Raw genomic sequence first — 14,000 nt, forward strand, 5'->3', positions numbered from 1 at the left:
CAACTCTCAGAACTTGAGAGCATGTGAAATGATCGTGTACAAGAATATAGTTGTCAATGTTCCGAAGAAAAAAACACAAAATTTCCCTCTCAATATTTGGCATTTCTTCCGGATAACAAACTGATAAGTCCAACTCAAAGTCATAAATCAATTTAAAAGGGGAACATAAGTGAAATTCATCGACTCATTAAACAATTGCAAAATTATACAAAAAAAACATCGTCTTCACCAGTAGAATTCACAGGTGCTACATAGCCATCATCAATGTAGGTGTCATTGTCATCGTCTTCTTCTTCATATGCTAAGCCAATATCATTAGGCTCAGGTACAGAATCTGCAAGTGCCTTTTCAATGACAGAAGCATCACCAGTAACACCTTCCATGTCGGACCTTGTCCAACTAACCAACTCGTCCTGTCTTTGTGAATTAATCATGTCTTCCAATCCCACGTCTAGTGAGTCAACATCAATTTCTATATCTCTTGATTCGGGCATGGCAAACAAATTTCTGGGATTTATTTTGAGCACAGTGCACCAATTGGGTTTGTTCGGGCTTTTCACGTAACAGACTAGCTCAGCTTGTGTCCCCAAAATATAAGGATTATCTAAATATTGCAAACGAGTTGTATCGATATCAATAATCCCATATTGATCCTTTTTGTAGCCTCTACTTCTGCTCCTACTGGCAGCAGGTGCGTCATACCAGTCACAATGAAATAAGACGACCTCCTTTTGTATAGCGAAATCAAGTGCATAAATTTTTTTAATAACGCCATACCATTCGATGTTGCCAGTAGCATGACCACCTTTCACAACCACACCACTATTTTGTGTATTTAGATTCTTCTCTATCTGAGATGTTCGAAATAGAAATCCATTGATTACACACCTATTGAAAACACGTGCCCGATGGTCTGGACCTTGAGAAAGTGCATATATGACATCACTTGTGCTTCCTTCAGCATAAAGTTTGTTGATCTTAAAGCAAAAAAAAAAATTCAAAATGTCAGAAAATTATACATGTAAATAATTACATGCCAACGCTGCAATTAAAGGGAGAAATATAGTTTGCAACTCACTGTACGCTCGAACCACCCTACAAACTGGTCCCTGTGATGTTTCTCAACATTTCGTAGACTAATTCTTTTGAGTTCATCCATATGCTCACTACAGTAAAGGTCAAACATGGTTGTAGTAAATTAAAAAAATAGTGGCAAAGCATACTGGAAAGATAAGCAAATTTAAATTGCAGCTTACTTGACTCATGGGATGGCCTCATCAGTGTTTGTTATTATATAGCGTCTGACTCGCTGCATTTCTAGCCTAGAAATTAGTTCAGCTGTGAATCCTTTCTTAGTATAATCAATGTTCCCAAATATGCTTAGACCAGAATGTGGTTCATTCACCATGGCACTTTTCTGCACGATTAAGCTTGGTATTAACGTCATCCAAGAAGCGAGCGCAGAATGTCATGCACTCCTCTAATATATACCCCTCAGCTATTGAACCTTCAGGGTGGGCTTTGTTTCGGACATATTCTTTAAGCGTACGTAGATACCTCTCTATTGGATACATCCATCTATAGCACACAGGTCCTCCTAGATTAGCCTCTTCAGCAAGATGAACCGGCAAATGCACCATGATGTCAAAAAAAGCTGGTGGGAAGATCATCTCAAGACGACAAAGAGTTTCTCTAATTGAAATGCTCAATTTCTCTAACTCATCAATACTCAACTCCTTTGAACATATTGCACTAAAGAACCTACTAAGCTCAATCAATGGGATCACAACATCTTGTGGCAATATGCTACGTACTGCTATGGGCAATAGTTTTTGGAATATAACATGATAGTCATGAGTTTTGAGTCCAGAAAGATTACTCGTATTCACGTCCACACATCTCTTGATATTGGAGGCGTACCCATCAGGCATCTTAACTCCTTCTAGAAAACTACAAAAATATGTCTTGTCATCGTCATCCAAAGAGTATAACGCTGATGGCAAAGTGTACTTGCCATTCTTCACCAAAGGATGTTGATCCTTCCTCATGCCCAAATGTTCCATGTCAAGCCTTGCCTTCTCGCTATCCTTTGATTTACCTGTAATGTTAAGCAAAGTCCCCAATATGCTCTCACAAATATTTTTTTCAATGTGCATCACATCCAAATTGTGCCTTACAAGCAACTTTTCCCAGTACGGCAATTCAAAAAAAATACTCTTCTTCCACCAGTTGTGCCATCTACGTTCTTCTTCACGCCGCTTCCTTTTTCTTGTTGTGTTCCCAAATGACACTTGCTCAAAGCTTTCATACTGTTTCAACACCTCTTCACCCGTTAGTGGCATCGGAGCGTCCCTAGTTTCCACCTTGTTGTTGAAGCTAACCTTGTTGCGTCGCCACCTGTGGTCCATAGGCAAAAATCGTCGATGACCCATGTAGCAATGCTTTGACCCAAATTTCAACCATAAATATTCAGTATCCTTGTTACAGTATGGACAAGCAAACTTTCCTTTTGTGCTCCAACCTAATAGCATGCCATATGCTGGGAAGTCATTAATTGTCCAAAGTAGAATTGCACGCAAAGTGAAATTCCTCTTTACCTTTGCATCCCAAGTCTCAACACCATTTTCCCAAAGATCTTTTAACTCATCGATTAGGGGCTGCAAATATACATCGATGTTATTTCCCGGTGACTTTGGCCCTGGTAAACATTGACATCATCAAAAATGGTTGTTTCAGACATAACCAAGGTGGCAAATTATAAGGGATTAGGATCACAGGCCATGTAGTGTATGTGATGTTCAACATACCAAATGGATTGAATCCATCAGAGGCAAGACCCATCCTAACATGGCGAGGATCCAATGCAAACCCTGGAAACTCTTTATCCACGTGCTTCCATGCCTTGGAGTCGGCAGGGTGTCGCATTTACCATCTTGGACCAGGCCCTCCTTATGCCAACGCATAAATTCAGATATGGTCTCTCTCATGTATAACCTTTGCAGTCGAGGTGTAACTGGGAAATACCTTAGGATTTTCTGCGAAAAATGCTTCTTGGTTGCAGTATCACCACCCACATCCTTTTCACCAGAATCATCCATTTTCCATCTCGACTCACCACATGTTGGGCACGAATCCAGGGAAGAGTATTTCTTTCGAAATAAAACACAATCATTGATACATGCATGTATCTTTCCATAGTCTAGACCAAGATCACGAACTACCTTTTGCACTTTGTCCAATGTGTCTGGCACACAGTGGCCTTCAGGGAGAACCAATGAGAACAAATGAATAATGACCTCTAATGCGTTGTTACTAATACCAAACATGCACTTAATCTAGAAGAGCCTCACTATGAAAGATACCTTACTAACCTCCTTGGAACCTGGATATAATTCCTTTTGTGCTTCTGTTAATAATTTATAGAATTTCTTAGCACTTTCATTTGGTTCTTCGTTCTCAGTACCTATGATCTCTCCATGTATTGCACCCCTTATGAGTGTAGAAATCAAATTGCCCACACCAGCACCATCACCTGTTGCACCTTCATTCCCATCTCTTTGAGTGTGGCCCTCATCTGAATCTTCTACTGTTCCTTCCCCTTGGATAAAACTTTCATCAAACCCTCTCACAACCAAATGATTTTTAACTTCACTTTCTGTTTTGTATGACATCGAGCGACACTTTTTGCATGGATAAGGTGCAGTTTCTCCCTTAGACATGCCACCAAATCTATTCTCTATAAATTCCTTGAATCCTTTTTGCCACTCAGAGGTAAACTTTTGCATTCGCATCCAACTCCTATCATCATGCGACATGCTTAACTTTATGATCCAAATTGATTAACAATTACTGGGCTCGAACTGTTCAATGCCCTGCACTTTATACAAAAATAAATTGCATTGAATACAAGCATGTAATTTCAGCATGAAGCTGTAAAGAAAAGATTCAGTATATACTAAATGAGTGGAGTTTCTGCCTTACCTCTTAAAATTAACTTTCACCATAAAGTAGTGCTAGCAGTGTGTCGACACAAGTTACCAAAAGATTAATTCAAATACTGCCTCAATTCACCTTGAAAACTGACATAGAAACTGCTAAAAAAAAATAAGTATATGTTGAGAAAACTGCTGAACATATGTGGCTAAACTGGAAAACAAACAGAGAATCAGAATCGACTAGTTTATGCATAAATCATAGCACCACCTTTTAATCTATGTTCACAAAACTAGAGGAAATCAGTCTAGAATATAGATGAACCAGTCATAGATAGATAGAGAGAAGATACATGTGTGTATTGCATTGCTGCCATCACCCAGAAATTTCCATGAGCCACCCCAGTTTCAGTACTTTCACTGCCTACCTTGATCCAGTTTATCTAAAAAAGAAAAAAATTAGATGCAGAGACATGATTAGAGGTTGAAGGTGAGGGGATGATGTTCTAAAAATCATGCTCCTGCACAAGGATATAAATAAGAAAAGTTCAATAAATGCTAACGTGGAATAATTATTTACTGTGAAATAAGCTACTGAACAGTACAAGACATATTATACTTCCACCGGGTTTTTGTTTGACATGTTTCCTATACACTAGATATTAATTCTTTTTTCATTTTATTTCGACCCCATTTGAAGAACTCTTAGCATTTCTAGGTGACGGAAAATCAGTGTATTCATGCTTGTTGAATTGATCCGAATACTTACGAAATGGGTGCATTAATAAAAGTTCAGTATTTCAATCGATCCAATCAAAGAATCCTGAGGTATATATAAAAGTGCAGTATTTCCTTCTCGACTAATTCAGTAAGGCTAGTGCAGTCGACCCATTTAAACTGACAATATCTAATTCAATTCTCAGTAACTTCTAGTTAACAACTTTACATGTTCGATTGATGCATTCAGAGTATGAAACAAACCTTCTATTGCGTTGCAGTTTGGAGTCCTGCCGCTCGCCGCTACCGGCTGGCTCCTGGCCACTGCCTGCCTGGGCCTGTCGCCTGCCGCCCAGCGCTGGCCTGCGCGCGCCGTTCCCGCCGGCGCTTAGCAAGCGACTCGTGGATTAGGGATGGAAGAGGAAGGACCGAGAGGGAGAACTGGGGCTTGCGGCGTCGGATTTGGGAGGAGCGAGGAGGTGCTGCGCCGGAAAAGGAGGAGATTAATTCGTGAGGAGGCCCAAATCTTTGCCTTTTGGCCTCTTAGCTTGAATATAATCCTTCCGTTCTTAAATATAATGCCATTGATTATTTTATACACGACTAATCATTCGTCTTATTTTAAAAAATTACTTAATTACTAATTATTTTTTTAATATTTGATTTATTGTTAAATATACTTTGATGCATATATATATAACTTTATATATTTGACACATGGTAACATTTAAGGGTTAATGCTATCTATGCCATTACAAATATGTCAGTTTATAAAAATATCATTATAATTAAGCTATTTGTAAATATATCATTACGATTCTTCCTCTCTCAGAGACATGCCATTTTCTATGCCTTAGGTGGTTAGACCTTCATATTGCCCAAAATGCCAAGGGCTGGAGGTGGACGGCGGCGACCGACCGGTGCAGCGACGGCGCAACAACGAGGGCGGCCATCTGGCCGGTGCGGCGACGGGCGGAGTCAATGGTGACGACTGAGCGAAGTCGATGGTGGCAGCTGACCCACGTGGCCACGATACGTATACGAGGAAGGCAAGCGCCGGCACAACCACAATGTTACGATGAGGGCGGTCAGCCGATGCAGAGATGAGGACGGTCGGCCGATGCAGAGATGATGGTAGAAATGCATTATAAATTTATTAGGTTACCATACCGTAATTATTTTTTGATGTCATAGCCATATAAAAATATATGTTTATTTATTTATACATATATTGCTATTTTTTATGGTTGTATATAAATATAATATAAGTTACATGGCGGTGACGACGAGGAGGGGGACAATGACGAGGACGATCGACCGGCGCAGCAATGGCATGGAGACAAGGGCGGCCGGGGCGTACTGACGGTGGTATCTGGGGCATTAGTCCTCCCTTACCGGAGAAGTTCGAGATTAAGTAAATGGCATTTTAGGCAATACAGAAATGCAACCTCTTTCGAGGTGTATTAAATGACATGTCAATTGTAATAACATATTTACAATTAGTTGAATTGCAATGGCATGGATATAATTAACCCTAAATTTTAAATAGTTGGCATAATTTTTGAGGAATTACAAAAAATAATAATAATATGATATTTTTGTGCTACACCTATGAACGAGGAATATTACGTGTATTTGCTTGTTTTAATCAAGGAAAAAATGCACGATATGAAACAAACAGGAATATTTTTTTTTTGCAAACAGGAATAGAAAATGGACCTATTGCAAAACTGAGAAAATAAGGACATATGTGAACGTTCGGATGGTCACACAAAAATCCGTATAGAAAATGTATAACATACGGTTAGGCAAAATGTACATTTATTATTCACTGTTACTGCCAGCCACTCGTTCACCTACCACCCCAATTTCCCCATTGACCATTAACCGGAGAAGAAGACCAAGCGCAAGCTCCGTCGAGCAGCAGAGCAGCACGGCAGGATGGAGGACAAAGCAAATCTGATTGGTGCACTGGTGGAGCTAGCTCCGGCAGTGCTCGCCTCCCACCGGCGGCTGCACTCGCCTCCTCGCAAAGGCGGCCATGCTCGCCTCCACGGCGGCGGCTGGGCCCCTCGCCTACACGCCGGCGGCCACGCTCATCTACGTCTGGAGCGAAGTTGACCTTGACTCAACGCCTGCTGCGGCCACGCTAGCCGGCCTCCGGCTGGCGGTCGACCTCGCCTGTGAGTCGGTCAAATTTGTTCGAACACATGATTTTATTTTTATTTCTGATTTTCAGATAATGATTTAAATTTATGCACAACCCAAATAAATCAATAATCCCGCTGCTCAACTATTTCCCTCTTAATATTTTCGCAGCAATTCCACTGCCCCGCCAAATTACCCTGCCATATTCCAAATAAAGCACTACAAGGCCAACCCGTACCCCTATAATCGTGGACTTGATCTAATCTGCCGTGAGGGTTTGGGAGAGACGAGAGTGTTGCCGTTTACTCATGGCGCCTGAAGAAAGGACGCCTCCACCGCCGCCGCCGAATGGTATTGGCTCCGCCAGCAACCATGGGACCAGCGACGCCGTTCATCATGAAGTGACCGATGAAGGGGTGGTCGGCGTTTTTGATGCTCCCGTAGCCAGGTATGTCCACTGCACACTCCCCATCCTGATTTGCTTAGGGCACCAGGTATATGAATGTGATTACCGACGTCTATGGAACCAAGTGATAGGTGTTGGCTGGGTTATTTGTAATACATTTATTTAGTTAGTTATATCCCTAAATATAGTACACCCGTTCATAGGTTGGTTCTTTGCAATCATTCCTTAGTATATGGATTATGACATTAGGATTTGATCCCGTGCTTATAGAATTACACCTACAATATAGATTATGACCTAATTTGACATTTCATTCTCCTTTCTCTTCTGGACAGCTTGCATTGAATCATATATAACAGTGTTGGTTGTTCTGGACCTTCAAACACATTTTTTTACATGGTTCAGAAATACTCTGTAGTTAAGTATTATGGCCAAGTGTTTGCTGATGCCTTTAACATTTTATTTTCTTTCCCTTCTCACAGACAACCATTATGTTAAACTAGGTCCATCTAAAATGTAACTAACTTGACATAGAAACTATGGGAAAATTTCAATTTATATGCATGGAACATCCCAATGTTGTTAGCATATATCTAGAATATTTTATAAATTAGAAATTAATCTTACTTGTAAGCTTGGATATATTCAGATGTTCCTCCATTGTTTTCAGAGGCTTCATAGGGTTTAGGTACATAACCATTGCCTTTGCTTTCATATTATACAAGAGAAACTTATACACAGTGCATTGCTAATGTATTGTTTGTACACCTTGTGCAGAAGTTGAGCAGCAGGAACTCTGAAAATTGTGGGAAACAAAGGACCAAGCATTGCTCTGGATCCAAACCATTTTCCAAAATTAGCAATGAGCAGGTAATGCTACGACATAGTCCTATAGTTCTTTTGCATTAATTTTAAACTCATGTGATACATTATTGCCTTCGCAGAGAGACCCGCTAACAGGTGAAGAGCCAACTGATTTAGATCTTTGATTGAGTACTCACTGCAAGAATGGAGAATGGTCAGACAAAGCATCTAAGGCTGTATATGTGAGTAATTTACTCTATTCACTACTCACAAGGTGATTCAAAATATTCTATAAAATTTTAATGTCAAAGTATAACATCATTACTATTTTTCCACACAGGATAATGCTTGCGAAATTATTTCAGCGAGAGAAACCAACAACCCTGAAGGGTTTTTGATTTCAGGAGAAGAAACAAATATTGTTTTCCAGAAAACCCATAAAGAAAGTACAGGATCCAAAAGATCCAAACCTCGTGGCCATGGGTACTTGTCAAAATATCCAACACAGTCAACAGCTAAATACTAAAATCCAAGAACAAGCTCGTGCTACAGCTGAAGCCAACCAGAAAAATATTAAGCTCCAAGGTGAGGTTGATGATTTAAAAGAACAGCTTGCAGAAAAAGAGAGGCTATTCCAAGAAAAAATGAAAGAGCTTCAGGATGATGAGGAAAAGAAAAGGGAAGAACTCAGGGCAGAGTTGCTAGCAGCACTTGCAGATCATAGGCAAGCAACAGTACCTAAGGTAATAAATATTGAAAACTATTTCGGTTATGCCGTTATATTTCATGAAATCATGACATGCTGTATTGTGCACAACTACTGCTGAGTATTTATTTACTATTTTTCGCAAGCAATGTTTGTATTTTAGTAGCCTTCTTTATTCCTATGGTGAACTCTGCATCACTTACCCATTTGAACCCTGAATGGTTGATTATATGGTACTGGAACCGTACTTCCATTACAGATTTAATATTATCACCACAATTTCACTCCCTCTACTTGTGTATGACAGCAATTTACTTTATTTTCCTTATAGTGTCAGTATACATATCTGAAATCTTTTCAATCAAATAATTCATGCAGCTGGGTTCATGCTGATCATGCTATTTGCTTCCTGTTTGCATTCAGTTTTAGCCAATGCTTGGTCACTTTCTTGTATGCAGGCAAACCCACAATACGTCATCACAAGTGATGTTGTAGATACTCCAGCTCTGGAGAACAATGGCCAAAAAAGTCGAAAATCTAATGTTAACCAAAGTCTTTTTCAGACCAGCAAAGCCAATGGGCCTGCAGGGACTTACATTTCTACACAACAACTGATGAATGTAGCCACAAGACGTGCACGAACAAGGAGCCAACAGGTATGCATTTATAGAGCGAATTTCCAAATAATGTAGGTAACTGGTTAGATCCTCTACTTAGAATTTGTTGGTCTTTGGATTGGAATTTTTTGATATTAGATTGTGCAGTACCTACTCTAGCTAACATTTAGAGCTTATATATCTTTCAGCTATTTAATGCACCTCTGAACCTAAAAAAAAATAAATGTCTCCACTAAAAAAACCACAGTATATGTGCCAATTAGGATATCTAGTAGTTTAGTGCTAAAAAATGCTCAAACTTTATTACAACATAAACACTTTGTTGTTGCCAGTACCTTATTGATAACTTATTGCTAAAATTTTCTCATATGCCAATGTTAATTATTTTATTCAGCAGGACCATATGACTTGAATGGATCACTGGGACTCGAAGTAATGCTATATCCAAGACAAGGATTTATGCAATGTCAAACAAGTTATGCCTAAGTTATAAACTAAAAAGTTTTTGTTTCATTTATCCGGTGACATTTCTTGTATTTTTTCGGTCATCTTGACATGATGAATGTACATTCTATTTGGAATGACTGCACTATTAATGGTGCTTTGTTAATTTAAATTCACGCCGCTGCAATATATATTTTGATATATTTCTTTTTTTGCAACAACAGTATTTTTTCACCAAAATTTAAATGCCATATATATCGAGCCACACTTGCTCCTGTTGCAATATATACCAAAAAGCAACACTTTTGGTTTGTTGTTATTAGCCATGCCAGTACGTAATTTCGTTGCAATATATAATAGTTTGATGCAATAATAATTTATTACCATGGAATAGAGTTCTTTGTGACAACATTTCTTGCCATAAAACGTTTTTAGTTGTAAATATAACTACAGTCATGGGACAAATAGTCGTGGTAATACAATTTAGAATGACGGAACACATTGTATTGCAATATATTCTATTGCCACATGTCAATTTGTATAGCAATATGCACTACTACCACAAATCATTTCGTGTGGCAATAGGTCTTATTGCCATAATGTCGGGCATGGCAAAATATGCAATTGCTACAATGTCAGTTTGTAGCAACTAATTGGTTTAGCAATGTCGTGTTGCGTGACAATACATGCACTAATACCATAGTATTGGTTGATGCCACTAAAACCTAAAGCAATATGCCATTCCGTGGCAACTTAAGACTGTTGCCACAAAAAAAAAACGTTGGAATGGACCTATTGCAACATATATACTTGCCACGGCTCCCCACAACCATGCCATAGTTGCTATTAGTACGTATTGCAACTATTTTGGCCCTCTTGCCACGTTTTTGCGTCGTTGCAACATACCAAATATCCAGCAGTTACATTGGTTTCATTTCCTTTTCTGCTCGCACGATGAGATCGATGGCTCAAATGGGATGAATGCATGTGCTCACGTCGTCTGCCTAGAGTCATGTGGTGCAATGACTCTGTTATATTGAACAACATATCAATTTTGTTTGGAGAAACTCTCAGTTTCCACTCATGCATGTGGCTTGTTGTATGATCAATATTTTTTATTATTTAGGTTTCACTTTCCTGTAGGAGTTTGCTGACGGCAAGAGCAGCAGTAGAAAGCTTCTAGATGGGTATGATCCATATCGCTAGCGCCTAACGCACGATGCCACAACAAGATACCATGGCTTCTGCAAGCTATATATTTCACATGCCAACAAGGTCTTCATTTTACCATTTTCTATGTTTTTTTTTCTCATTTTATATTTGGATCAACAGTTCAGAGTTATGAAAGTGTAAACAGATATAAGCATACATAAACCATGAAATTAAAGTACAATTAATGGTGATCAGCGCTGCATCCCTGCTAAATTTATTAAACTTGTAAGAGTTTGCGTAGCATTTCGATATGTTGCAGAACTGAATAGCATGGTTCATGTGATGCTCCTTCGCCATACTGCACAATTTTTGCCCTTTCAGCTATTTTCCTTCATACAATGATCTGCTGGTGCCCTCGTTTGATGCAAGGTGTACGTGTTTCTAATGCATGTCTAGATCCCAACCGTACCACCGAAATATTGTATTGTTGCTATCCATACTAGAAGAGCTGAAAGAAGCTAGGCTTTATAGATGACATGTGCAACTTTTCTTCTTTGTAATAAAAAAACGGTCCAGGCGCATAAATGTTGGCAAATCTCTAAGATCAGTATCGGTTTCCACCAAATTCTGGCCTAGTTTAAACTTTATAATATATATATATATATATATATATATATATATATATATATATAGATAGATATATATGTGTGTGTGTATTAGTTAGTTAATTGTAGTATGTAAAGGTTGATGTTATGATGTATTAATAAATATAGTGTGTGTAGAGATAGAGAGGGGGGAGATGTCCTGAAGAAAAGATTAACTTAGAGAACACTGAGGAATATTAATATAGATGGTAATAAGTCATGGTAACATATACCAGGAGTACAATACAAAATAACATATATAGTGGCAAACACATTATTCATTAACGACGTGCATAAACTATGAGCCAGGAATGGAAAGTGCACGTCACGATGAGTGTATATATAATAATATATAAATTTATTCCACAAATGCAGGCCGGCATGCTTCAGCCGTGCTGCTGGTTGTCGGCGGCGGCGAGGGGAGCGGCGGCGGGGGCGGGGGCGGGGGCGGGGGCGGGGGCGGGGGCGGGGGCGCGGACAAGCTTATTCGCCTCGGGGGGGCAGAAGATTATCCACCAACACTGCGGCTGAGGAAGCGCCCAACCGATTGCATCGCCGGCGTGCTTCCGGAGGTGGCTCTTCTTCTTCGCCTCTGCCGCCATAGGCAGCAGCGCAGCTATCACGGCAAACACAAAGCAGAGGGCCATCATTTTTGCAAGGCGCGCCATGGTACGTACGTACTCAGCTCGATCGTCGTACGTACGTGTGTGTTCCAACCGAACTACTGCTATTTATACTGGAAAGGAGACCACGGCAGTATTAATTTACGTGTGTATGTATATTATTTAATTTTATTCCGCCTATATAATTAATTAAACCCATCTATACGTCAGTAGCATTGTATGCAACATGCATGCATGTGCTCACCATGAAAATACGCTTAAATGTATGTACGTACGCGCTCATTATTAATTACCCATGCTTGCATGCACGATTTTGATTCCTCTCTACGCACGTACGTACATGTGCCTAGCTGCAGAGATGATCGAGATGGAGGCTGGCTAGGGCTAGGGAAATATCTGATGAGGGAGGGGGAGGTATTCATTCGATCCCATGTGCAGAGAGCCGATCGATGCTCTCACCTCGCGCGCAAATTAAAGGACCGGTGACCAAGCATACGCAAGAATTAAATTAATTTAAATAATTAAAGGGGAGATTAATCGCTCTTTAAAATTGCTCTTAATATATTCATTCGTCATTTCCTAGTTATGTTTATATTAAAAGATTTTTTTGCATCGGTTACACCTTACTAACTATTAATTCTAAATCTAATAGTTAAATTAAAAGGCACTAAATCAAGAGTCTGAGGATGAGTACTAAATTGGGAATTTTTTGGATTTTTAATTTTATTTATTAAATTATTTAAATTTTAATCTTGCAATTCAAAAAATCACAAAAGTAGACTCCTCCCGCCCTTTGGGAGGGCGGAATGCTGACGTGGCAGACGCCCCGGCCCTCGGGCGGGACGTCCGTTAGCAGCGCGGCGGACAAATTTGCAGTTAGCCCCCTTCCGCCCTTACAGAGGGCGGGAAGGGGATAAGTGCAAATTTGCACGGCCGGCCGGCGCGCCCGCGGGGGAGGGGGACTGGGGGCTGGTCATTCTGCAGGTGGCCCCCTGCCGCCCTCCGTAAGGGCGGTTTATTCGGCGGCCTTTATAAGGCCGCCAGCACCCTTCCCCCTCCTCATTTGCCCCCTCCCCACTTCACTCACTCAGAGTTAAGGGGAGGTCTAAAGAGCGGCGAAGCCCAGTTGAAATTTCGCGGCGAACTACAGTAAGTTTTTAAAATTTTTATTATGTTGAATAAATGTTGTTTACAGGACAATTGATTTAGTGGTTGTATTATTTAGTTGGCACAAAATTTATTTATAGTGTATAATTAAGAAATTTATTTAGTACATAATTAATAATTAATATAGTGATTGTATAATTTAGTTTGTACAAAATTTATTTATAGTATACAATTTAGAAACTTATTTAGTGGATAATTGATTTAGCGATGGTATATTTTAGTTCGTACAAAATTTATTGATACTGTATACTTAAGAAATTTATTTAGTAGATAATTAATGTAGTGATTATATAATTTAATTTGTATAAAATTTATTTGTAGTGTAGAATTAAGAAACTTATTTAGTGGATAATTGGTTTAGCGATGGTATATTTTAGTTCGTACAAAATTTATTTATAGTGTAATAAGACATAGTAAATCATAATTAAGTTAATTAGAAAATAAAAGTAGTTTATCTTGTAGTTAAGACAATTGTTAAGTATATTTAAGTTAATGTAAAGCTATACTTTTATTTCGTTGTTAGCATGTTCTTGTTATTATCGCTTACATAGTTAAAATACAATGATTGCTTGTTGTTAAAGTAGAATTAACACTGATAGTTAAATCTGATTTATCGCTTCTAATTAACCTATAATTAAGT

General features: G+C 39.2%; 2 protein-coding genes across 11 annotated transcripts; one reads left to right on the forward strand and one right to left on the reverse strand.

Annotated features, from left to right (window-relative positions):
• On the reverse strand, positions 1-5,148 carry LOC121055572. Of its 6 annotated transcripts, none has more exons than XM_040528364.1 (8): positions 4,914-5,148; positions 4,286-4,375; positions 3,982-4,091; positions 3,363-3,877; positions 2,808-3,259; positions 1,257-2,698; positions 1,079-1,166; positions 1-977 (listed from the first exon to the last, which is right to left on the reverse strand). In XM_040528364.1, exons 5-6 carry the CDS (start codon positions 2,923-2,925, stop codon positions 1,398-1,400), a joined length of 1,419 nt encoding a protein of 472 aa, XP_040384298.1. In that variant the 5' UTR covers positions 2,926-3,259; positions 3,363-3,877; positions 3,982-4,091; positions 4,286-4,375; positions 4,914-5,148; the 3' UTR covers positions 1-977; positions 1,079-1,166; positions 1,257-1,397. The 6 variants fall into 6 exon arrangements, with proteins under 6 accessions (XP_040384298.1, XP_040384300.1, XP_040384295.1 ...); XM_040528366.1 differs by having other exon boundaries at positions 2,808-2,948; positions 3,025-3,877; XM_040528361.1 differs by having other exon boundaries at positions 2,808-3,872.
• A 1,384-nt stretch (positions 5,149-6,532) lies between these two features.
• LOC102721984 lies at positions 6,533-9,953 on the forward strand. Of its 5 annotated transcripts, XR_005812561.1 has the most exons (8): positions 6,533-6,832; positions 6,969-7,245; positions 7,853-7,891; positions 7,981-8,073; positions 8,148-8,249; positions 8,348-8,750; positions 9,172-9,369; positions 9,725-9,953. XR_005812561.1 is itself a non-coding variant. In XM_015843538.2 (5 exons), exons 3-5 carry the CDS (start codon positions 8,487-8,489, stop codon positions 9,740-9,742), a joined length of 480 nt encoding a protein of 159 aa, XP_015699024.1. In that variant the 5' UTR covers positions 7,398-8,073; positions 8,148-8,249; positions 8,348-8,486; the 3' UTR covers positions 9,743-9,953. The 5 variants fall into 5 exon arrangements, 1 of the variants encoding a protein (XP_015699024.1); XR_005812560.1 differs by having other exon boundaries at positions 7,853-8,073; XR_005812562.1 differs by having other exon boundaries at positions 7,853-8,073; positions 9,728-9,953.
• The last annotated feature ends 4,047 nt before the right edge of the window (positions 9,954-14,000 follow it).

Source organism: Oryza brachyantha, chromosome 10 (assembly GCF_000231095.2).
Source record: "Oryza brachyantha chromosome 10, ObraRS2, whole genome shotgun sequence".
NCBI classification, from domain to species: domain Eukaryota; kingdom Viridiplantae; phylum Streptophyta; class Magnoliopsida; order Poales; family Poaceae; genus Oryza; species Oryza brachyantha.

Excerpts from the sequence above, each read along its gene's own strand:
- LOC102721984 (XM_015843538.2), top strand. The coding sequence starts at position 8,487 with ATGGGTACTTGTCAAAATATCCAACACAGTCAACAGCTAAATACTAAA. Across the intron at positions 8,751-9,171 it reads GGCAAGCAACAGTACCTAAG|GCAAACCCACAATACGTCAT; the intron begins GTAATAAATATT and ends TCTTGTATGCAG.
- LOC121055572 (XM_040528361.1), bottom strand. The coding sequence starts at position 2,925 with ATGCGACACCCTGCCGACTCCAAGGCATGGAAGCACGTGGATAAAGAG. Across the intron at positions 2,699-2,807 it reads TGATGGATTCAATCCATTTG|GGCCAAAGTCACCGGGAAAT; the intron begins GTATGTTGAACA and ends AATGTTTACCAG.